The sequence below is a fragment of the Podarcis cretensis genome, assembly GCF_951804945.1.
Source record: "Podarcis cretensis genome assembly, chromosome: 15".
NCBI classification, from domain to species: Eukaryota; Metazoa; Chordata; class Lepidosauria; order Squamata; family Lacertidae; genus Podarcis; species Podarcis cretensis.
Genome location: NC_137185.1, coordinates 42,144,675 through 42,170,384, shown reverse-complemented (window position 1 = coordinate 42,170,384; position 25,710 = coordinate 42,144,675). Strand labels below are relative to the sequence as shown.

The 25,710-nt window shown below is 45.1% G+C and overlaps 1 protein-coding gene across 2 annotated transcripts in view; it reads left to right on the top strand.

The window, feature by feature from the left end:
• The window catches only part of DOCK5 (dedicator of cytokinesis 5), a 144,827-nt gene extending 119,551 nt beyond the window's left edge, over positions 1-25,276 (top strand). The window contains exons 39-52 of one of the 2 annotated variants that reach the window (XM_079954907.1): positions 797-886; positions 1,827-1,931; positions 2,508-2,649; positions 2,918-2,999; positions 3,658-3,742; positions 4,627-4,713; positions 6,301-6,477; positions 10,536-10,619; positions 11,392-11,529; positions 13,043-13,209; positions 14,230-14,407; positions 16,401-16,539; positions 17,402-17,505; positions 19,350-25,276. In XM_079954907.1, coding sequence (XP_079811033.1) covers positions 797-886; positions 1,827-1,931; positions 2,508-2,649; positions 2,918-2,999; positions 3,658-3,742; positions 4,627-4,713; positions 6,301-6,477; positions 10,536-10,619; positions 11,392-11,529; positions 13,043-13,209; positions 14,230-14,407; positions 16,401-16,539; positions 17,402-17,505; positions 19,350-19,451 — 1,680 coding nt within the window. In that variant the 3' untranslated portion in view covers positions 19,452-25,276. Of the gene's footprint in view, positions 1-796; positions 887-1,826; positions 1,932-2,507; positions 2,650-2,917; positions 3,000-3,657; positions 3,743-4,626; positions 4,714-6,300; positions 6,478-10,535; positions 10,620-11,391; positions 11,530-13,042; positions 13,210-14,229; positions 14,408-16,400; positions 16,540-16,664; positions 16,739-17,401; positions 17,506-19,349 lie in introns of those variants that run through there. The other variant, XM_079954908.1, reaches the window with a different exon arrangement.
• Positions 25,277-25,710: the final 434 nt, after the last annotated feature.

Sequence of the window (25,710 nt, the reverse complement as noted above, 5' to 3'; positions counted from 1 at the left end):
ATCCACATATGACCTGAGGCTTCCCATCACTATTCAAGCCAAGCTATGTCTTCAGATCCTGGTTTGTTAACTTAACTAAAATTGGAACAAACCACAGTTTCCAAAACTCTTATTTGCTCCAAAGTGAAAGCAGAGGTTTTATCTCTCTTGTATGGAAAGGAGCAGGAGGGAGTGGTTTAGGTGCTTGTCTGAACCAAGCCTTAAGTATTTTCTAACCCAGGACTCACCTTTTAATTCCAACTACAACATAGCATGTAGCTTTAATTTCTTAGCTGCTACTGGATTTATAAGAGCAATTTAATGAGAATTGTTGCTCATCTATGTGGTGGACTGTTTCACCAGTTCTGACTATTTAAAAATTGTGTAAGATCCCCTTTGAGGCTTATATCCAATGGTAGTCATACTCAGAGTAGATCCATTGCAATTAATTGACATGGCAAACTTGCATCTGTTAATTTCTGAGTAGAATTTAGCTGGGAGCTGGTTGCTTCTGCTCTTTTTGCATACTCTTATCACTGGGAAATCCAAAGCATATAATTTGCCTTCTTCTGGCTTGCTAATCATGAACCTCTGCTTCCATGCAGAGAATTTAGCTGCTGGATATGACTAGTGGGAAATGCAAGTTAACTTGCTTAAGTGCGAGAAGGTGTGTGTGTGTGTGTTATGGTTTTAGTTCTTATTAGCATCCTTGGCATCTGTTAGAAGCCTAACTTCTCAGAATTAAGTTTGGTCCATTGGGTATCATCTGTGCTAATAGATATTTCTTCTCATTAAAAAAAAAAAAAAATTCCTGAAGATGTGGGAGAAAGCAATCCAGCTGAGCAAGGAACTTGCTGACATGTATGAGAACAAAGTTTTCGATTATGAGGGCCTTGGCAATCTCTTGGTAAGATGGCTGGGTTTTTGTCTTCGGCTGGGTTGGGAGGATTGCTGTGGGTTATTTTTTTGGGGGGGGGGGAGAGATCTGGGAGAGTTCTTGTACTCCTGACTGAGTACAACAGCTGCAGATTAAGGGCACAGGAAGCTTCAGTGTACCTGAGGCTTTAAGAGAGAGAGAGAGAGAGAGAGCGCTAAAATGCTTGTGCGCACACACATTTCATTCTTTAGCATGGGGATGGCAAACCTTTTTGAGACTCGGCTACGTTCCCTTCTGGGCAAGCTTCTGAGGGCCGCACAGTAGCAAAAGGCATTTGGATACATTCCAGCCAAAGGAAGATACTAAAGAAGGGTGTGAAACACATCTGGAAAGAGGATGAGACCTCTAAAGGGGTGTGGCCTGGGGAAAGTCCAAAGGACCAGACAAAGAGTATTGGAGAGCCAAATTTGTACCCTGGACCAGAGGTTTCTCACCCCTGCTGTGTATGTTGTGCATTTTGGCAACTGGCATTTTGAGAATTAGTCCTATTTGCTTAACCTGTTTTGATGGGTTTGGGTTTTTGTGTTTTTTAATCCCATAAATTTATAAGAAAGAGCAGAAGAGCATGCAGCATATATCTCTTAATCACTAAAAGTTGGGTGAATGAATGAAATGCCTTACCCTAGCACCTCAAAGTTGTTAAACTAGGTGCCAGGCAGACAACCCAGTGGAGAGTATTTCAAAGTTGGGATACCATTAACTTTACCTTGGTTCCCACCCTCCTAAATGTTCATGCCAGTAGCCCCTGTGATTATGCTAAGACAGGCAGCTTCATAGAGGAGCAGGTGATCTTTCCAGCTTTGTGGGCTGTAGCTTTTTAAACCTGAAATGTGGTTGAACACTTTTCCTTGATCGGATTACTTTTTTTGTATAACAGCACCCACCCACCCTTCTTCTTTTTAATACACAGAAAAAAAGGGCCACATTCTACGAGAACATCATGAAGGCAATGAGACCCCAACCAGAGTATTTTGCTGTTGGGTATTTTGGCCATGGATTCCCCTCGTTTCTGCGGGTAAGAATGATATGGGGGTCTCAATGATGGGCCCATAATAACCCATTAAAATATGTCAGATATCTGAATTGCTGACTGCAAACTAGGTTACAGTGAGCAGAGCAGACTTAACCCTCAGGTCCACTGGCTGGAAGGAGTTGGAATTGAGGGGTTGCATCTCCCTGACAGAGAAGAACTTCACCAGTGGAATGGCATGTCCACAACAAAGGCTTCTGCTATGCCTGCAGATATATCTGCAGACGTAGATCTACTACTGGTGGCTTTTTGATACCATTAGCTGGTGGAGGGACCCTGAAAAGGAGCGTTCCAGTGGTGATGTAGGGGTGGGGGCTGGATCCAAGGTCTCTTCTTTTAAATTGGAGCAACTGAAGTAGACCATGCTCTATGAAATCAGAATCAATAAGTCCTTTAAATCTGGACCTTCCGCAGTATTGACAGGCCGTGGACTTGCTTATGTTTGTGTCCATTTTGCTGGCTTGCCAGGTATGTTCTGTTCTCAATTTAGGGCCATGGGAATTTGTCCAGACTAGCAACTTTAATAGCACTGCTGTATTTCCTGTCTGATCCTTGTCACAGAACAAGATCTTCATCTACCGTGGCAAGGAATATGAAAGGAGGGAAGACTTCAACCTGAAATTACTGACCCAGTTTCCAAATGCTGAGAAGCTGAGCAGCACTGCTCCACCCACAGAAGAGATCAAAACGTCTCTTAAGCAGTGTATCTTTTGTGGGGAGTCTGGTTAGAGACTAAGCTGGACAATATAAAGCAGTGGGTAGGGGTAGGAGTTATGTAGGAATCTTGGGCTATGTACACATTAGCAGCTGAAAATGCAGCAAACATTTTTACACACCCTTGCAGTCTTGAGCTGCAAGAGGTTCTCCACCCCTGACATGGATATTAAGCTAGGGCATGAATTGGATATCTGACCTCTATGCTCTCTGCAAACATTTCCTCTTATTTATTTTCCTTAACGCACACCACACAGATGTCCAGTGCTTCATAGTGAAACCTGTAATGAACCTCCCACCAAACTACAAGGACAAGCCTGTTCCAGAGCAGATTCTAAAGTAACCACTTTTTCCTGACTAATCAACCCTTTCAGCACATCTAGAAACAAGTACTATTACTGGGCTTCAGTCATGGGTTGGCTTGCCTGTACTTTGGATTTCTTTCTGAAGTACAGCAACAGCTCAATACTTACTGTTGTGTCTGTTTTAGAAGACCCGTGCCATATTGTGATGCTGTGTAAAGCTCCAGTTTGCACCAACCTCTCTCCATTCCTCTTCTTACCTGTGGAGCTATAAGCCTCCATTCCCCCAATCCTGGTTCAAATGCACCACTGCTTTAGGGCTAATCCTGACCTGCTCTGGTGCTATCACAGCAAACACCCTGATCTTAGTGGACATAAGGTGAAACTTTGGAGCATATGGCACAGCTAAGAGTGTCCTTCATGAGGACTGAAGTGACCCAGCAGGAGTATATAAGGTTCCTGGAGGTAACTTGGTACCAAGTTGTTGCCATTAACTGTTTTTATTTTATGCTGTAAACTGTCTTGAGTCCCTGTCACAGAAAAAGGCTGGATATAAATAAACAGAATAATAATGTAGAAATAAATTGTTACAATTATGAAAATAAATAATAGTGTCAGACCTCCTGATTTTGGATGGTGACTGGAAATGCTTATTGTGGTTTGATTTGAGCTGATCTGCTTGTTTACTGCTTTAGCTTCTATAGATCCAATGAAGTGCAACAATTCAGATACTCCCGGCCATTCAGAAAAGGAGAAAAAGATCCTGAGAATGAATTTGCAGTAAGTCCTTCATCCTTTGGAGCAATCTTTGAGGTTCTACTTCTCTCTCTGGGTTTTGTTACCTTGCAGTTCTCATCCACACTTCCACTTGCCCCACTGCTTTCCCTGGGAAAACCCACTGTTTACTGCTGAATCAGAACAAACGTCTGTCAGTTTTTCTGAGGAAAACTCTGGGTTTTCTCAGGGGAAGTGGTGGGTCAAATGGAAAAGAAGTTTGGACTCATGGTTTCTAGGCATGGGACAAGCGAAAGTGTGGAGCATGGTGCTGATAATGCTAAGGTTGCAGGTTCAGTCCCCATGTGACACAGCTGCATATTCAGCATTGCATTGCAGGGGGTGGAACCAGATGATCCTCACAGTCCCTTCCAACTCTAAAATTTTGTGATTCTGTGGCAGACCATGCTGAGTCCATCTAGCTCAGTGTTGTCTTCGCCAGGGGTGGCCAGCTGCAACCCTGGTTTGCCTGTGGCTCTCAGCTTAATGTCATATTCCAAAGCCCTATGCAAGTGGTCAACTAAAGACCTCTGGCAAAAGCCACCTGTCCCTTCCCCAGCAGTTTGCTGGATGGGGAGAGAGGGAAAGAGAAGAATAAGGATAGCACAGAGAGGATGGAAGGAAAGGGATAGCTGGACCCACCTCTCACTGTACTCACAGCCAGCATGCAGCCCCCAGCAGAATAAAGGTTGCCCACCCCAGGACCACAGTGCTTACAAATGACTCTACCCTTGGAGAGGGTTTCCAGGCCCACCTGGAGATGCCAGGGATTGAGCCTAGAATGCTTTGAATGCAAACTGCATGGTCTACCCCTGAGCTACATTCCTTTCCAAAAAAAACCCCAGCTAGAAGTTGTAACTGCCTCCACTTTGACTTTCGCTTTTTTCCAGACTATGTGGATCGAGAGGACCACCTACACAACTGCCTATTCCTTCCCAGGAATCCTCAAGTGGTTTGAAGTCAAACAGGTTGCAGTGGTGAGCTTTGGAGAGGATGCATGTTATTTTTTTTCCTCACTGCATTTTTATCCCTCCTCTTCATGGGGTTCAGGGTAGCACACATGATTTCTCCCCACCATCGTCCTCTTTGTGACAATTAAGTGAAGTGGGTAAGGATGGAAAGCTTAATGATTGGTCCAGGCTCTTAGCTTCCCAGGCACCAAGTCCAACACTAAGCCACTCCGGATCTGAATAGACAGCTGACACAACCGGCAACTGAAGGGAAGATTTCATCCCTCTTCATCCGAGGGCCAAACTATTCACACAGTTGGCAATTGCAGTCAAATTTTTTGAAAGTGAATTGTAGGCACAGAAAGGGGTGAGTGAATTGGATCTGAATGGGAACCCTGGCATAGAGATTTAGATGGCTTAAATCTTTTGTCCCACTCCCACTGTGGTCTTGGTCTAGATCAGGCCCCCTGTCATTTGTTCCTGCTGTTTATGTCATTGTCCTCAGCAACTTAGGCAGCTGCCCTGAAAATTACAAGGAACTCCCCTCTCCCTGGCTGTATGTTTAACTAATCTCCCCTATCAGGGGCCAGGCCACCCATGAGGCAAAGTGAGGTGACCACCTAAGGAGCAGGATCCCCAGGGGCAGCAGATCCCAGTGTCTTTCTTCCCCTGCTCCTGATGTAGATCTTCTTACCCTTACCCCTTCTTCTCTGATGGGAAGGAGGAGTGCCATTTTAGGGTCCACCTCAGGTACCAAAATGTCTTGGGTCAGCCCTGTCTTCTGTGTATACATAAAGTTTATCATGGTCATGATGGATCAATTGTTCCATCCTACTCAATAAGTGAAGGAAATAAGGTGGCCTGCAGAGAATTGCCACATCAGATTTCTAATACATTCTGCAGGACCTTTGTTCAATTTTTGTACCTAGGATTTCATAGGATTAGTGGTCCTGAAAAGCAAAGCCATTTCTTTCAGAATGCAGAATGCAGCAAAAAGCTCTGCACTAGGAGCAGAACCTCCTGTGCACTGCTCTTCAAAGTGGTTCCCCCCTCATTTTTAGTAATGCAACAAGTCTGTGATAAAGAGAAGAGAATTGCAGAAAGAGAGCATGCCTGCCCCTAGATCACCCTGTGGGCTTCATGTCTAAGAAGGGACTTGAATTCACATCTCAATAATCTGGCATTCTGGCTACCACTCTGAGTGAGGGAACAGGGCTGGGAAAGGTGTCAACCCTGTGTCCCACCCTTCCACCGCATTTAAGAACCAGTGCATGCATGTCCTCCTGAGATGATACAGTCCGTAAGCTGAAACTATGCTGCCTAAGTTTCACATTATTAGGTGTTTCCTAAACAAAACAAAAAAACCCATGCCAAAGACTGGGCTTGAAAATACTGCCCTCTTTTTCCATGTGATAATTTTTTACTTTAGGATGATTTCCTGTATGGATACTGTATCATGTCGAAGAGATTCAGTTATGGTCCACAGTGTGGACAACACCACTCAGAAAAAGTCATGGCGTATTATATGGATCTGGAAAGTTGGGCACACATTGACCTGCACTGAAGAGTTCATTTTAGATGTGGCCTTAACTCTCCTGTATTTGCATTTCTCAGGAGGAAATAAGTCCCTTGGAGAATGCCATTGAAACGATGGAGCTGACGAATGAGAAAATCAGCAACTGTGTTCAGCAGCATGCCTGGGACCGCACCCTGCCTGTTCACCCTCTCTCTATGCTCTTGAATGGCATTGTCGATCCGGCCGTCATGGGTGGATACACCAATTATGAGAAGGTCAGCTGTCGCTGCAGAGTAGAGATTAGTGTGAAGTGCATTTTGCATTTAAGAGCCAACATACCTAGCTTGCAGTTTCTGAAACAATGCACAAACTGAAGCACAGCTATCCTTCAAAATTTGCACTTTCCCAAATTTGCAGTGCAGTTCTTCACCCAGTTAATGTCTACAAAAGCACATTAATCCAGAGGGATTTACTTTGCAGAAATGTACAGTAGGGAAGATTGCATACAAATATGCAAGAAGAAATTCGCATTAAAATGCTGGTGCATTTTCATAAAGACTTTCATTTGACTAGTAAAGAGGTGTGAAAATGTGGGGAACTGAATTTAAGATTTTAAAAAAATGAGAAGGTGAGAGAAACCAAAATTTATCACTCTTTGCAGCAGGAATGGGTGAATCTGTCCATGTCTCTGTCTGATTGAAAGAAGAAAAAAACAGAGAGAAGAAATAGTATTTTTGTTCTATGCACACTTATTGTGGGTAACAACAACAATGTTGCAGTATAGAATGTTGATGTTCAGAATTCTAGCTGCTGCATTCAATTCTCCCTACATTTTGCAATGCCACCCCCCAAAAAAAACCCCACACCTAACAAACAACATTATATGGCTACTAAGCATCTTTAGTCCTCTTTGGGTTGTTTGTCTTCTGCTCCCCTTTAAGAGTGCTTTCCTAAAGCTTTTTTTGTGTGTTTCTGCACAACTTGGGATTACTTCACCTTTTGCCCTTTGGCTATATAAGTAATGGTACTTACAACCTGAACATCTGAAAATTGAGGGAATGATTAGATTAATACAGAAAAGATACAAAGCTGTTTAACTTGAAAGGGACCATGGTGTAAACTACCAAAAAACTTAGAGTGAGAATCAAGGGATGAGATTTACACTTTGGAGAGCAAAAGAGCTCATGTACTTTAGTATAAAAATAACTTAGTGGGCTATAAGTATAAAGTATTGTAGGTTTTTCTGAATATTTTGGCAAGAACTAAAAATAATGGAAGCTAGAAAGGTGTAGAGATTAGTCATGGGTAGGATGGTGAAGAAATTTAATTCAGTTAGAATTCAAATGCAAACTTACTTAATTTACACTTTCCTGTTCTCTCTTGTATTATAGCTGCCTTTGACTTGCACTTTTTCAGTTTTTGCAGTGCAGATCTCCAGGCAATGAGTACAAAAATGCAGATACTAGGGTAAAGTGTATGCTTTTTCTGTTCTCATCCTGAGGTAAAGTTCTTAATCCAAGGTACTACTTCCGGGTTAGTGGAGTCTGTAACCCAAAGTGTTTGTCACCCAAGGTGTTTGTTACCCAAGGTACCACTGTAGGGATCAAAAGTAACAGTGATGATGCTCCATAGATTGTGAAAGTCCATAGTCCCCAATGAGAGCTATAGCTATTTCTAGTTACAATGTGCTGGAGTCAGTACAGCTCAATACAGATGTCCTCGGATAAGAATGCAGCAAGACACAGTCTTCAGATTCTTAAAATGGGATTAAAATCCATTTTCAACCAAGGAGTATTTTGAGCTGGCTCTACTCTATTTTAGGCATGGACGTGAGATTTGCAGAAGTGGAAAAGCCGTTAAGGCTTTGAAATGCTGTGGCCACATCTGGAAGTCGTCAGGGTGTTTGCTCACAGTTTCCTATTCTCAGCTCGCTCTGTGGAGGGAGTGCGCTTTTGTGGGCTGCCATAATCATCATAAACTAAACCCTTTGTTTAATGTTGGGGACAAGGAATCAACCTTTGGAGCAGATCACCCTCCTTGCTCACCATTAAAGGATAGCAAAAAGCCAGTTTTTTCATCACATGCATGTCTAAAGATGGATTGTTCATTGTCGTGCCCCCAATTTGGGTTTATAGTCAGTGGACTCTTGCAGGCTTTACCCTTGACAACATTGCCCCAAAACATTATACTTTACTGTTCTATCCAGGAGAAAATAGCAAATTTTCCTCATATCTGAGAGGACTCAAAGGGGTACATTTGGAGTAAGAGCTAAGCTGCTGCTTCTTGCTGTGGGACCCTGGTATCTCTGTGAGAGATCACTTTAGATTTTCCTGGACTTTGTTCTAGATTGGCTTGCAATAACCCTGTATCAAGAGGGTTAGAAAAAGCAGGGATATATTGATGGGTGGAGCAACAGAAGGCACTAGTAGAACTAGTTTCGATCCTTTTGCTAATGCAAATTCATGTGGGTCCCTGTTGTTACCACACTTCCTCTGGACACATTTCTCTAAGCATGTCTGCAGACTGCCTCTCCGTGTTCAAGCTCTGTGTTCAAGCAATAAGCCCTTCCCTAGTGTGGGGGGGGGAGCCTCAGATCAAATGCAAAATCTTGATAGATGCAAATAAGAGGGGGTTGGGCTCCCAGACCTGAAAATGTACTATGAGGCAGTTTGCTTGTGTTGGATGAAAGATTGGGTGGACCTGAAAAAAGTAAATACTCTGGACTTAGAAGGATTTGATATGGTGTATGGATGGCTCGCTTACCTATATTATAACTAAACTAAAGTATACAAGTGATTCCACAACCACGTGATAAGAAAGAACCTATACAGCATTTGGGCAAGATATGAAGACCACCTAGAAAGGAAGACCCCCCCCTAGTGGATATCCCCCATTGGGGCAGTGGCAGTTAAAAAAAATTAAACATGAATAAGAACGGGTACATACAAGGACCTCCTTGAGCTTAGAGAGGGCACTATAGAACTAATTAAAGAAGAGGTATATAACTGGATCTCAGATTGGTTTCAATATTTTCAATTAAATGAGGTTTTCAGAAAAGATAAAGAAAAATGATTTTTGGAATGAGGATCAGAATCTTTGGAAACGAAATTGGGAAACAAATAATAATAATAATATCCAAACTTTATACAATTTTACTAGAATGGGAAACCAAAAACGAAATGGTCAAGGCCGTGATGAGACACTGGGCTATAGACATTGGACACAACACTGAAATTTCAGTTTGGGAGACAAAAGTATGGAACAAAAATATCAACTTTTTGGCTTGCTATTTCATAAAGGAAAATATACAAAAAAAGCTTTATAGGTGGTATTTGATGCCCAGTATACTTGTTAAAATGTACAAAAGTCGGTCCAAACTGTATTGCAAATGTTTGGAGGTTGAGAGAACTTTTATACATATGTGGTCACACTGCAAACATGCTCCAAGATACTGGGAGATGGTCTATGATGAGCTCAAAAGAAATGATGAGCTCTAAAAACTAATGCTTTTCTATGAGTGATAACTGGGGATGAGATCCCTGTGAAGGCATGCAACTTACCGTATTTTTCGGCCCATAGGGCACACCGGCCCATAGGGCGCACCTAGTCTTTTGGGGGGGGGGGGAATAAAGGAAAAATTATTTTTTTTCCCAGGCGCGGGGCTGGGGCGGGGGAAGCCTGAGCTTCCCCCGACCCCAGCCGCCAGAACAGGCAGCTCTCCACAAGCTGTGGGAGAGCTGCGCGAAGCCCGAAGCCTGGGGGGCGCTGAGCTCAGCGCGCCCCCAGGCTTCGAGGTGCAGGCAGCTCTCCATAAGCCATGGGAGAGCTGCACGAAGTTGCACAGCTCTCCCACGGCTTGCGGATAGCTTCCTGAAGCCTGGAGAGCGAGAGGGGTCGGTGCGCCTGCATTCGCCCCATAGGACGCACACACATTTTCCCTTCATTTTGGAGGGGGGAAAAGTGCGTCCTATAGGGCGAAAAATACGGTATTTCTTTAAGCACCATCCTCTTTCCAGGCCCCTGTGGGGTGGCGTGAGGAGGCAGCTCTCTCTGGGGCAGGGTTAAGGGTGCTGCCCAGAGGACTCCCGATGAGAGGGGAGAGGAGAGGAGGCTGAGGGAACACTGCACAGGGAGGGTGTTCTAAGAGGTATGGGGCTGCAAGGGGTGACATAACTGGGCTTCTGAGGCTTGGAGCATATTTCCCCACAGGGTTGCTGCAGAAAGCATGTAGTTGGTCAATGGAGCCATGGACTCAAAAAGGTTGAAAGCCTGTTGCCTTAAACCAAGCAAAAAAGATTAAGATCTCAATTGTTCTTTGTTTTTCTCCCTTCAGGCCTTTTTCACAGAGAAATATATTCAAGAACATCCTGAAGATCAAGATAAGATTGAACTGCTCAAGCAACTGATTGCTTTACAGGTACCTGCTGGGAAGCAGTTAGGGAGCTGCTTTATAGCAAGTCATGGACATTGGTCCTTCTAGCTCAGTTTTGTCTATATATCGGGTGGAGTCTCTGTAGCCCAAGGGCTGCATAATCCCCTAGGCCTGATTTTATGCAGTCCTAAGCAAAATTAGGTTCTCCTCCACACCTTTTGTCTGGGCCTTCATGGAATCTCTTCCTCTTCTGCTTTGCCCAAGTGTGTGTGTGTAAGATAAAAAGAAGGGATGTGGGGGCACAAAGAGAGGGAAAGCTCTGCAGTCCTCCCTGGAGATCAGTGGCCCTTTATAAGAAAAAGGTTCTTCACCCCAGGTCAGAACGGACTGGTAGAGGTTCTCCAAAGTTTCAGGCAGAGTTCTTTCCCAGCCCCACCTGAAGATGTCAGGGATTGAACCTGGGACCTTGGGAACATAGGAAGCTGTCTTAGACTGAGTCAAACCATCTTATCTACACTGCCTGGCACTGGCTGTCCCAAGATTTAAGGCTGGGGACACCTGTCGCACTTGCAGACATCAAGAATTGAATTTGAGACCTTCTGCAGGTAAAGCAGGTGTTCTACCACTGATCTACAGCCCAGGCTTCCTAAGGCTGGAGAAGACCTTAGAGAGTCACTGCCAGTCAGAGTAGACCATACTGGGCTAGAAGTGCTAATGGGCTGACTCTGTATATGCTTAAGGGTATGGGCTGAGAAATGAGAGTGGCCTTGCTGACATCAAAATGTGGGCATCCAATGTGTGTGGTTCCCTCTTTCAGATGCCTTTGCTGGCTGAAGGGATTCGGATTCATGGGAAGAAGTTGACAGAACAGCTGAAGCCTCTTCATGACAGACTGACCTCCTGCTTCAAGGAACTGAGGGAGAAAGTGGAGAAGCTCTACGGTGTGATAACTCTGGTAACTGTTGCATCCTGTTTTATTAAGGGTACCTTTAAACCTGTCTACCTGGAAAGCAGTCACAATCCCAGTGCCTAGCTACCAGTTTGTTTTTAATTTAGTTATAGAAAAGTGCAGCTGAAAGGCCTTCAGCCAGATAGCTCAGTTACCACTGGAGGGATGTGCAAATACCGTATTTTTCGCTCTATTGGACGCAGTTTTTCCCCTCCAAAAATTGAGGGGAAATGTGTGTGCGTCCTATGGAGCGAATGCAGGCTTGTGCCACGCAACCCCTCCGGCAGGGAGAGGGTGAACAGGGCTAAAGAGGAAGCCAAAACAGCAAGCGGGATCCATCCCGCTCATTGCCTCGGCTTGTTCCATAGCTGCGTGCAACCCCTCTGGCAAGGAGAGGCTGCACGGGGCTATGGCTTCTTTAGCCCCACGCAGCCTCTCCCGGCAAGGAGAGGTTGTGCGGGGCTAAAGAGGAAGCCAAAACAGTGAGCGGGATCCATCCCGCTCGCTGCCTTGGCTTGTGCCATAGCCGCCCGCAACCCCTCTGGCAGGGAGAGGTTGTGCGCAGCCTGTACGCTGCTCTTTGGGGCTGGGGGGAAAAGATTTTTTTTCTTGATTTCCCCCCCTAAAAACTGGGTGCGCCCTATAGTCCGGTGCGCCCTATGGTGCGAAAAATACGGTGCATCTGTAACCTGAGGTACCACTGTAATTCCAAAACAGGATTATTTTATTTATTTCTTATTTTTATTAACTATTTATTTTTAGAAAATTTGCACCCCATTCTCTAGCCAAAAAAGGCTTGCAGGGCTGGTAACACACAACCAGTCAAAATAAGACAACCCCATGCCTGCCGGCTTTCTGTCTAAAAGACACGAAACACAAGGGGAAAGGGCCAGAGAGGGAAAAGGAAAAAACCAAACTCAGACATTAATGTTGAAAAGTCAAATAGTTGTTCTTATAATAACCAGCTGGAATGGAAATAGTTCAGGGACAGGAAGTGCTTGAATGAGCTGGTCTTTCAGTCATGCTGGTGGAAGGGCCCTGCTTCTCATCTCTCCCCCTGAGGCAGCCTAAGGAATAGCTGTGACCAAATGACAGTCAAGGACTAGGAGGCCCCATGGAGCTGACCCTTCAAGCAGAGCTACTTACCATGTTTATAGTCCACCCTTCCTCCTACAGGAGCACAGGGCAGCTAAGGCTCAAGATGCTTGCACAGAGCCTTGCAGGAAGTCGATGGTTTTCCCACAAGAGCATTCCAGAGTCGGCCTGAGCAGGTCTTGCCTGGCAAGCAAGGCAGAATGTTTAAAAGCTCTTTTCATCCCAGTTAGCTCCAAGGGGAGCCAGCACAGAAAGAGCAATTAAGTTCTCTCCTGTGCTTAGGACTTGACTTGCTTTTCCAACAGAGGTGGATTTAGGGCAGCCTGACCAGTTCCCCCTCAGAGGGCACTGAGCCAGGAGGACACCTTCCTCCCTCCTTTCCAAAGCCCAGTCAGCACTTTTCCTCTTTATATTCCAACCACAGCCTTCTTCGCTGACGGAGAGAAAGCAGAGCAGGTCTGGGTCAGTGGTTTTGCCCTACATCATGTCCTCTACTTTGAGGAGGCTCTCGGTTACCTCTGTGACTTCCTCTGTGGGATCAACATCCTCTACCTCATCAGACAGTACTTCCTCCAGACCAGGATCAGATGGGTGAGTGAACTTGTAGGAAATCAATCCAATCTAGTATTTATTAGGGTCAATCCACCAATAGATAAAATACAAAATTAACAGCTTCAGAATTGTAATTTTTTATTAATCACCAGTTTGGAATAAACAATTGTGAGATATTTACTCACCTATTTAGTAATATATTTATTATTATCCTCAAGGAAGAAACTCAAAAAGGTCTCTAAGACGACCAGGAAACCACCTCATAAGAGGATAAAATAAGTGTTCTCCTATCTTTTGACAGAAGAACACTTGAGATGCTGTTTAGTACACTAAATCAGGGTTCACCAACAAGTTTAGGCTCATGGGCAAATTTGGATTTTCTAGGACTACCATGGGTACCACCTCTCTGGTCACTTCTTTCACCCCTTCCCCAGGATCAGCACCCTGAGAGACAGGAATATAGTGTGCGCACACACAATTCACTTTCCCAAGGGATCTTCATTAAAGTAGGAATCAGCAGAATTAGAGCATTGAAAAGCAAAGGAAAAGGAAGCAGGGAAGAGCTACACTCTTCCAAACTTTGTCTGTCAGTTCTATATTTTAAGAGGGAGAAATAGATAAATATTAATTATTATTTATTATTTATACCCCGCCCATCTGGCTGAGTTTCTCTAGCCACCTTGGGCAGCTTCCAACAAAAAGTTAAAAATACAATAAAACAACAAATATTAAAAACTTCCCTAAACAGGGCTGCCTTCCTCTCGCCACCTCGTGACAAAGAGTGCATTGAATTGGCGGGGAGTCAGATAGTTGATGGGCACCAGGGGAAGACCTCAAGGGTCCCATTAAACTCATGGGCACCACATTAGCAACTTTTGCTGTAAGTGGTCACAAGGACAGCCTCTGTCATTGAAAGGAACTTTGGCAAATCTGCCATCTAGGCTGTAGGAGGGCAAAACTGCCAGTGCTTCATGTCTCCAGGGGACAGTTGTGATGTTTTCTCAGGCTGACAAGAGGAGATGGGATAATCTGTGCTTGTTTTTCCTATATGGGCTACAGATCTATTCTTGAACCACTGGTGGAAAGGAGGAATTTGACATCCTCCAGGATGGAGGAGCTCCCAGCCAAGGATGATGGCGAGAACCGTACGAATAAATTCAGGCGGAAGGACTGGAGCCTCAGCAAATCTCAGGTCATTGCAGAGAAGGAGCCAGAGGCTGAGCTGACTTCCAACATGGTAAATAAATGAGTGATAATTATGATGAAATTCCCCCTGGGAGCTTCTGTCATTTTCTGTTAGCTGTGCATGCTACTTATGTCATGGTTAAAAACCGGGAGAGGCTCAGATAGTGGAAGATTTGATTATCACATTAAGGAAGGCTTTCCATTTGGTTACATTGTGCTGGCCACTCTGGGCACACGGCTGCAAATTACATTACCATGATCTCTGCTCAGATACCACTCCTAAGTATCAGGCAGCGCCATTACAATTTCAGCAGTCTTAACTCAGGCTCAGTTCTCACTAACATTGCACTATACCACGTTAGCCTGCAGATGGGAAATTTGCATGCTTGAATGTTCTTCCATACAAAAGCACAGTAATAAAAATCTCTGCACACAGAACTCTGGTACATCAGGAAGATGGACAAGTTAGCATCCTTCTCTCTGATGTGCAAATCCCAACCAGAATCCAGCTTTCCGGCTGTAGCTTTTGGGTGTGACAGGAAGTGCCCCAAAGGCAGGTGGAAATGAATCACACCTCTGCCTTTCCAGCTTCTGAGATTAAGATGAAATTTCGCATCTTCCGTATGGGAAGCTGCACAAGTGGTACCCACTTAGAGGTATATAGTTTTGCCCATTTATGTGTAACCCATGAAAAACACCCACTCCTTACTTCCTGCAGCATGCAGAGCTGCTCTCTGTCATATCACTGAGTTAAAAGAAAAACCATGTAAACTTTTTTAAAAGTCATACTCTGTAATTTTGCCTTTACCCCATGTTTAACAGCATGGGATGCTGAAAAGTGTCACTCTGAGCCAGAATTTGTCCAGTGTAAGCTTGGAATCCTGAGCACTCAGACTGTCAACTCACAGGAAGAACCTGTTGGTTGGCAGGCTGCCATGCTGAAGACCTCTTCCCAAATGCATTTATAGTGTTGGGGAGGCATGGGGCGTAGCAGTGAACATTTCCTGCCTCTCACGAGGTTGATCGCATGTACTGAACTCCCAGGCAAGACTTCTGTGGATGCTGTTACTAACTGGATGATCATGGAAGCCTAATTTGCACCACTGGTATTTGCACTGGATCTTCAGTCATCCGGACAGCAAATAGAGATAGACTGAATTTCTCAGTTGTGGTTTCTCTGTGTTTCTCTCCTTTGGTGCAGTCCAAGGATGGAGGACCTGTGGCCCTTCCAGATGATGCCGGACTACAACTCTCATCATTCCTGATCATTAGCCAAGCTGGCTGGGGCCTCTGGGAGTTGGAGTCCAAAAACATCTGTAGGACCATAGCTCCATTGTTCCTAGTTCCTCAGTTGCCTGGCTTTGAATGTTCTGAAAACCTGTTACTGTCTACTGTGAATATACTGTAGGATGGCAGGTGGGCAACTTCAGGTGTGGGGGCATTTCTGTCTGGCCCTTAGGACACCCCCACTCCTTCACCAGGCCTGTCTGTGTCCCACTCAAGTGCTTTTGCCTGATGGGAATGTGTCCTTGAACTATGATAGTCCTTCTTGCTTACTTGGGTAGAGGATGGAATGTGGTGGGTATAGAAACCTCTCACTTCAATATGTCTAGACCAGTGTTTCTCAAACTTGTCATTCATGACCACTGGTTCTCCTAGCTAGGAATGATGGGAGTTGTTGTCCAACAAAAACTGGAGACCCACATTTGAGAAACACTGGTGGAGACTGTAGTCTACCCTACAAATGTAAAAATTTAAATAAGTTGCCGCACCAACTTTTAGACACTGAACCTCACCCACCAATAACACATTGCCCAGAAGGGAATGTGGACTTTGGGCTAAAAAGGTTTCCCCATCCCTGATTAATAGGCTGCAAATCCTTAGCCTATTGAAGATATATTGCCCCTCAGTAGCCCGTTTTTGTGCACTGAGCCTTCCTAGACCATTGCAAAGCCTTCCTGACATCACGATGCCCATAGTGTCGCCACCAGCACCTTCAACAATTTTTGTTTGTTTGCTTGTCTGGTCTGTTTCCGCCACCGCAGAATGCATCAGGAAAAGCACCAAGGCCAAAGAGTCTCCAGCTGGGGGAGAGCAGACTGTCGCTACTTCAGGGCTCATCACTGCAGCAGGCCACACCTCTCAGCCCACTGCCAACTACTCCCAAAACGCCAAGAACCCAAAGTACGTTGTGCAGATCACACCTGTGTTTTATTTTGCAGAGTGTTGGTAAAATGAGTTTTTCCCCCTCAAGGGGTTTACACATTTCTTCTCTTTGTACCAGAGATGGGGAACCTGTGGCCCCCGAGATGTTGGACTCCATCTCCCATCAGCTCCAGCCAGCATGGCCAGTAGTCCAAGATTATAGGAGTTGTAGTCCAGCCACACATGGAGGGCCACATGTCCCCCATCCCTGTCTGCAGACCAAGTTGCTCAACACTGGGAACCACCTTGGTATGGTTTCACCATCACAAATTCAAACATGTTTCTCTAGCCACAAGGGCTAGAAACTGCTTCCTCCCTCACCAGCAAACCTAGGTCTTCCAAAGCTAAATAGAAGAGGGACCACCCAGCCCTTCCTAATCCCATGGTTCTTAAAATGAACCATAAACTCAAAAGGCCGGCCCAGACTTGATTCAATTTACCCTCTGCTGCAAATACTGAGACGATGTTCATAATTTCTTTCTGAAGTTTGGATGACATTCTCATTCCATCACTAGGCGTTAGAGTTCAGGAAACTGTGAGGGAGGAAGTCCAGTGAGAAAGGAACCCCCACTGGACATTTCTGGTGTCATTCTGGATTTCCTTTCCCATTGTCCCAGGTGTGCATTTTTCACATGCGCTTAAATTCATTTGACGAGCACAGACAAAACTTCTGAGACATTTAGGGCTGGGGAATTGCAAGTGGGATTCCAAATTGACACATCTGTCCAGAATCACCTGCTAAAGTGTGTGTAAGTGTGTGTAAAAGCACAAGGCAGTTTCCTGTCTTTCGCCCACTGCCTTTTTTTAAACCCGCCTGTCTTTTTCTTTTCTCTGTCTCCAGGCTTTCCTTCTTTGCAGGCAGATGGATTAGCGACTCTTAACTTGCAGAGCACTCCACCCCCACCTCCACCCAAATGCAATAGCAGCTCAAGGAACTCCGCAGAGGTAAGGAAATGGAAAGTGACATACTTTGGATTGAGTTATGTGATATAGTGGCAGCAGTGCGAATTTCCCCAGAGGCTTCTTAGGGTGGTACTGCATGAAAAGGTGTCTTTGGCTAGGCCATTGGCTCATTTCCTGGAACCACCAGAGTGGTTGGAAATATTCTACTCAGAAAGGGGATGGTAGTATACAGTTCTCTCTTTTTCTTTTTTGCCTAGGGAATATCTGCTCTCACTGGGCACTGAATGTTGCAAAGATGTGGGGTTGCTGCTGAAAATTGCAGCCCTGTGTTGAGTTTCTCCCCCACCCCCACCCCAGTTTAGTGCTGATCACATCCTAGATTCTGTTCTCACTATGGCCAGCCAGATTCCTCTGGGAAATCCACAAGCAAGGGCACCTGTGCAGAACCCCTCTTCTTCTCTTCTTCATCCAGTGTTAGACATCCAGTGAAGCTGAATGTTGGAAGATTCAGGACAGGCCAAATGAAGTACTTCTTTGCACAGTGCAGTCCAGCTATAGAATTCGCTCCCATAAGAAGTAGTGATAGCCACCCCCTTGGGCAGCTGTAAAAGTGGATTGGGCGAATTAGTGAAGGATATGTTCCCCATCTGGCCTCAGAGGCAGTATGTCTCAGGATACCAGTTGCTGGGAATCATAAGTGAGGAGAGAGCTGCTGTACTCAGGACTTGTTTGCAGGCAGCACATATGGGCATCTGGCTGGCCCCTGGGAGAAGAGGATGCTGGACAGAGGGGCCTGTGGTCTAACCCAGCAGGGCTCTTACATTCCACAGCAACTAGTATCCAGAGTCAAACTGCCTCTGATCCTGGAGGTAATGTATCACTATCATGACTAGTAATCATTGATAGCCTTATCCCCCATACATGCCAACAGACAGTGTGGTGAGAGATGCAACCTAACAATATCTGAAGCAGCACAAGTTCCTGAGATAGTAGGTAATGAGGAAAAACCTCGACCTGAGACCCTGGAAAGCTGCTGCCGGTCGGTGCAGACAATAGTCATTTACCTGAACCCTCAAACGATCAAATGGGGGAGGGTAATGAACATAAGCTCCAGCTCCCAATGCTCCCTGGTGCACTAGCTGCTCCTGAAACCCTTGTGCACAATAAACATCAAAGTCTGGAAAGAGTTTTAAAGCACATGTAATTGAACACACTTGGAACCTCTCCCTGTGACTGGAAACCTTGATGAGCCAGGGTTTCTGTTTGAGGGGAGCTTTCTAAGTGTGTTGTATTGAACATGCTTTAAAACTCTTTTTGAAACTCAGCTTGCGTGAAGAACTGAAGAGCAGTTGGGGGGTGGGACATGTGTCCACAGTTTAACGCTTTGTGTGTTTGGGCAAATATCTTAGCATAGCTCAAGCTGGAACAGGAAGCCCTTGGTATTCTTTCCTGCCATAGCAGCCAGCTCCTAGAGGCTATGAGGTCCCTTAGGTCCCCCCCAATAAAATATTTGAGGGGGTGGGCCCCCCAAAAAATTAATGGCCGTTGCCATTCAAGTGGTATAGGTGCACTCTGACATGTGATTGGTTATGTGGGGGCAGGGCTTATCTGCCCCCCCCCCATTTTTTATTCAAGTTGGCCCCCCTGCTTCCTTCCTAGAAGGATCCAGTGGCCAGACTGGGTGGATGGAGTCAGTCAGTCCCAAAGGCTCTTTACCAAGAAGGCTGCTGGCTGCAGTTCAATGATTTCACCACATGGGGCAGCTGCATGCAAATCCAGAAATTCCTGACATCCAGCAGGGTCCTATTAACCTTGGGAAGCAATACAGAGAATGGGTTTGCTTGTTGTTTACTTGACAATCTATGTGTGTGTTTGTGTGGTTACAGGTCGCTCCACCTTTGCCCAACAGGCGGGAAGTCAGGCCTCCCCCTCCCCCTCCAAAAGCAAGGAAATCCAGTGTCATTTCTTCAGATCCAGGACTGCAATGAAAACTCCAGGCCAGACCCCCACCCCCACCCCACCCTTGAATGAAATGCCTGCTGTCTTGTTTCATGTATATGTTTTTCTTCTCTTTCCGGACAAACAGCTGCACCCTCTTCAGCCATACAAAAATAAGCCGTTTAATCTGTGTCAGTGATTTGCTCTTTGATTCCCAAGCTTCTGATTTTCCCAATTGCACATCAAGGCTCCAAGCATTAACATGCTGGCCTTCAGCCTGCTTCTGAGCTTTGACAGGTTCAGCTGGCCAATGATCTGTCTGTTCCAACCCTCTTCTTCTGATGCCTGTAAGGCAGCAGCTGTGCTAAAGCTGTTTTCCTTTGTGGAGTTCTGCACTTTATTGGTGATTGTTCGTCTTCAAACAGATTATAAGAAGATCCCTGCAGTATCCTGTTCTCACAGTGGCCAACCAGTTGCCTGTGGGAAACCCACAGCCAGGGCCTGAGTGCAACAGCATCTTCTCCCCACCCACTGAGATTTCCTGCAACCTGTTTTAAGAATCCTGCTGCCTCCAGCAGTGGAGGATAGAACACAGCCGCTTATAGCCTTCTCTTTCGTGACTTTGTCTAATCCTCTTTAAAGCAAGAGGGAAGCACTGTAGCATGGAAGGCATCCTTTGACGTCCATCAAGGCTGCAATGGATTCTCATGAGGAGTTCATCTGCACCCAGGCAAGGACAATGCTGGAACAGACAGGTGTACCCACAGAGCAAGCTGCAGTCTTCCACACAAGCTCCACAAATTCAAGTGACCTTTCCTAGATGCTTTACTTGGTCAAGTGCATGGATATTATTCAGAAGATTCTTGTCGATGAAGAGAGGACACCATCCCCATGAGACCCATTTTGTTCCACTGTGTACAGTTCTGGTATAGAGCAGAAATTCTCAGTGTTTCTTTCTCTCAGGACTTTGCCAGTGCTGTCATTTATACTGTCAGTTCCTCATTTTGTCTTAACTTATCCAGTTTTTGCACACAAACAGGGCTAAGTACACTACTACAACTTCTTTTCTTACTTTTACCGAAATTGTTGGTGTACATTTTTTGGTTCCTCTGTTGAATAGCTTGTTGCCTTTAAGACTGGCTTGAAGATGTAATTATCCTTGAGAATTCAGAGGACAGATTGTGGACAGTGGTGCCTCCTGGTCTCCCAAAGCAAGATTTGTAAACGAAGACCTGTTAGCAACTGAACTCTTTGCTAAGCTGCAAATGTATGTATTACACTCATGGGTTTTTTGTTTTGACTTTGTAAAATAATGCTTCCGTGTTTCCTTGTTTTGTACCAGAGGCTCATCGCCTAACCCGAGAGAGAGAGAGAGAGAGAGAGAGAGAGAGAGAGAGAGACTCAAATATATTCCAGAACTAATCCAAATTGTTGGATTAGTCATATTCAGACTTTCCGTTCCCCCAGGCAACTAGAATTACAAGAGGGTGAGTTGAGTAGGTGCTGGCTAATACCATTTCTCTCTTTCACATCCTGCGCTGGAGGGTGACCATTCATGACAAGCAAGATCCTAAATCACACAGGATATAGCAGGCTCTCCACTGCAGGCTCTTCCAATACGTGGGGGTTGGTTGGTTGGTTGGTTGGTTGATTGATTGACTGATTGATTGATTGAGTTTATTTGCATGCTCCATTTCCACAGTGAGCTTTGCCCAAAGTGGCTTGCAATAAACGTTCAAGAACAAAGCATTGGGGTGAAGGAGAGAAGTCTGTTTACAAAACCTCAATAAATTAAAATAGGGCAAAAACCATAAATTTAGCAAACACAGAATAAATTCAATATTACAAAAGAAATAATGTTGATGTAAACAAGTAAGTACAGAGCAAAAAGAAAATTAACAATAAAGTCCGACCTGCTTATGCAGGTCTTCTTTCATTCCAAGGAGCCTCAGCAAAAACAGTTTGGAGGGACGAGGTCCTCTCACCTGGCTAGATGGCTTGCAGCTTGTTGCTCCTTGTCTTCTCCAGGGGAGAGAACCAAAGGGAAGTGCTGAAGACGGCAGTGAGGCTAAGTCCTCTTCCCACTGCTGGCGCAGGTCTCCTTGCACTGACTGGGGTGAGCGTAGGGCAGGTTGGAGGGGGAAGGGTCAGTCATCAGCCCCCTTCTCTTCTCCCTTGTGCAGTTCTAATTGTGTGAAGTAATTGAAAGTCCAAATAAAGTTTTAATGTTCGTCCACTTTAGCTTTACCCTGTAGTCACAGGGTAAACAAGGGTGAAAATGATCATTTTCTATTTTATGTGCATTTGGGCAGCCTTAATCTGATCTCCTAATCGTTTGGTTGCATTGAGGAGGTTAAGGGGTGATATGATAGCCATGTTCAAATATATAAAAGGATGTCACATAGAGGAGGGAGAAAGGTTGTTTTCTGCTGCTCCAGAGAAGCGGACACGGAGCAATGGCTCCAAACTACAAGAAAGAAGATTCCACCTAAACATTAGGAAGAACTTCCTGACAGTAAGAGCTGTTGGACAGTGGAATTTGCTGCCAAGGAGTGTGGTGGAGTCTCCTTCTTTGGAGGTCTTTAAGCAGAGGCTTGACAACCATATGTCAGGAGTGCTCTGATGGTGTTTCCTGCTTGGCAGGGGGTTGGACTCGATGGCCCTTGTGGTCTCTTCCAACTCTATGATTCTATGATTCTATGATCTCTGTGTAGTTCCCACTTCCAGGAATATGACATAAGGCTTTCTCAGATAGTCAAGCCTAAGATTGCACTTTGCCCTTCAAAGCAGAGATTGTATAAAATAATTAAGGGAAGAGTAAAAATTCAAAATGTCTGTGATAGAAGACCACAGATGCATGCCCTTGATTGATCAGGGGGCACATCCATGTAATTAACAAATTTGAACTGTCAGATGTCACTCCAGACACTAAAAGCATGATGATTGGGTTTTGGATCCAAATTGGAAAGGAGTGGCGTGTGCTTGTGTGCTTACAGCATCAGTTTTCATTCCTAAGTTTTGTATTGTGTGTTCAAGAAACCACCAGCAGTTAGTTAAGATGCTCTGCTTCTAAAGACTAACTTGGTGTCCTGTGTTCAGCATCTCTCCCCACAAACACAAAAAGCCACTTTGCATTTGCTTCAGCCTCGGTGGCTCAAGTCACATGTATCCACCCTGGGAAGAGTGGCTGCACAGCCGAGGTGGGGACTTTAGGGTTATACATAATGATTTTTCCATTTTTAAAGATGTAGTCTTCATTCTGCCCTTGGCTTTCCCACCTTTCCTCCAAGGAGCTTCCCTCTTTTAAGAGCCACAGCAAGTGGGCAAAGGAGCCATAGCTCAGTGGCACAGCACACACCTTGCAAGCATGAGGTCCCAGGTTTTCTCTGCAGTATCTCTTCAGCTTTTTTAAAAATACATTTGGAAGGTGACTGGAAGAATTGCTGCTTGAGACTCAGCTGTTAATCAGGATAGATGATGCCAAAGGCCAGATGGACCAATTGTCCAACCGAACTTGAGGTTTGACCAGGTATAATGCCTCATGTAAGTTGATTCTCTTTTCAGTCACCAGATTAAGATTTATGCCTGATATGCAAATTGGGCACCTGCATCCATTTGCATAACTGGATCTTTTCTTTTTATTGTGCCTAAAGTATAAGCAGGCTGCTTCTCACATCAGGTGCAAATGCAGCTGGTGTATTCTGCAAAGCTGTTACCCTTCCAAGGCCATAAGGTGGCAATCTTTTTGCATCTTCTTCTTCTCACTGACTGAGGTTGCCACATTTAATCTTTTCCCAGCGAATTTCTCCAACTTCTGTCTGACTTTAGATAAAGGCTGCCTTCCTTTTACTGCCCAGGTGCCTCCAGGAAACAGATTGCATAGACTGGCTGGGGGATGGGAGGGTTCATAGCAGATTCTCATCACAAAGCAAGTGTTGGATGTTTTCAAAGGCACACTGCATAAGGCTCCAGCTGTGCTGGTTACACGGAAGTGTCTTAAGAGCCCCCCCTCCCCAGCCCCAGGGGGAAAGCTTGGTGCATCTTCCTGGGGACATCCTGGCCATGTTTCACTCCCCTTTTAGGGTGCATGACAGATGGCGCCAGCTCTGTGTTAATGTGCCTAGATATATATATAGTTCTTGAATTGGAAACCTGGATCCTATTGACTGCTGTCTTCCAGTCTTCCCTGGACAAGGCAGAAAAAGCTCAGAGTCCTGAGCCACCTTCACCAACTGAAATTTACTGCTAGCTTTGAAAAGCAATTTTTGTCTGCAAGGTTCCATTTCATTAAATGTGCAATATTGCCTTGCATGGTTTAAGGTTTGTCCTCTGTGGCAACTTTTAGTCTGCATCTTTTTCAGCCCCAGGATTCTATACTTAATCCCAAACTGTAACATTTCACACACAAAACTGCATTATACCGAGTCAGTCCATTGGTCTCTGTAGCTCAGTATTTGCCTGCGACAACAGTGGCTCTCCAGGGATCAGAACAGGGTGTGTGTGTGTCCCCCTCACCCCCTTAACTGGGTATGCTGGGAATTGAAGTTGGGGTCTTCAGCACACAAAACATGTCCTTATCAAACTGTAGCCCAGACTCAAAGATGCAGCCCTTTTCTCTGCATTCTCATGAACTTACTTGGAATATTTTATCCGTTGTGCCTGTTTTCCTTCTCTCCTCTTTTAGGAACCACATAGCTCCTTTGTTTTTAAGAGCATTAAAAACAAAGAACCTATTAAACCATTACTACATTGAACCAATTCACTTTATCTATGCCCCTCTAAAAAGAAACACAAACTAAAGAAAACAGTGTTGATGCTACCTGCATCAGTTTCACCGCAGCACTGCCTGCTGACTAGCTTCTCATGTGCGATATAGAGCATGATAAAAAGAATAAAGCAGGGCTTGTGCTCGGAAGATGATGCATCAAGTTTGGGTCTGAATTGAAGACCACCTGGGAACCTAATGTACTTCAGGCCCATCGTGGAATAAATGCAGGGTATGGTGGCGCTGTGGGTTAAAGCCTCAGCGCCTAGGGCTTGCCGATCGAAAGGTCGGCGGTTCGAATCCCTGCGGCAGGGTGCGCTCCCGCTGCTCGGTCCCAGCGCCTGCCAACCTAGCAGTTCGAAAGCACCTCCGGGTGCAAGTAGATAAATAGGGACCGCTTACCAGCGGGAAGGTAAACGGCGTTTCCGTGTGCGACTCTGGCTCGCCAGAGCAGCGATGTCACGCTGGCCACGTGACCCGGAAGTGTCTCCGGACAGCGCTGGCCCCTGGCCTCTTAAGTGAGATGGGCACACAACCCCAGAGTCTGTCAAGACTGGCCCATACGGGCAGGGGTACCTTTACCTTTACCTTTATCAATAAATAGGCAATGCTCTCCAGGGATGGACTTGGAGTTTTGGGCACGCCAGAGTTGGCTCTGTTTTATTATCTTCTGTGAGTTAGGTTTTGCTGTGTTAACGCAATGGAGGGAATCTTTGGGAAAGCAGCAGGTGGCACATCTTGCATTCCACACTGCAGAATGGTCGTGTTATTGCTAAAGGTGGTTTCTCTCTCTGCACGGTTATATGTACACCAGCAAACTGTTATGCCTTTTAAGCAGTCTGTATGAAGGCCAACTTGAGTTGAGAGGACTTCCTTTGAGAGATGTTTTATAGTGCAAAGGGTACACCCAAAGATTTGTTAATGACTGCTAAAAGCCGTTCCCATTTTTGTTTGCCCACCCACCACGCCCCACATCACCACACCTGTTGAAGTATTGTTAAGTTAAAACTTTATTTTCAGTACAGGAATTATTGCACCAGACTGACCTGCCTTATTTATTTTTATAACTGTAAATGAAAATATTAAAAGAGAAAACCATGATTATCTATATGTTGAAGTGTTGCCTCTCTTTTCTTTGTACTTTTTCTTGGATGGTGGGAAGCATAGACATGTGGAGCCTGTCCTCTGCCAGGGGAAATGCTCCAGAATTCATTTGAAGGAGGAAGCAATCACAGGTGAAATCAGTGCACTGCTTTTCACTTGGTCCTTTCACCCCCTTTGCAGCGCATGCCAAAGACAAGAGAGGAAAGTCAGCCAGGCAAATCAGCCCTGACATCCATGCAAAATGGTCTTGCTGACCTCCAGAAGGTAAAAAGAAAGGTGGAACAATGTTGTTCTTAGATGGAACAAAGCTGGAACTCCACTGAATTCTATCCCATTCTATGTCTCATTAGCAGGTAGATTCCCCCCCCCCCAAGTATCCCCAAGCCCAGGGCAGGTTATTAGTTTTCCACATCAATTTTGAAAATAATATATTTTTCCAG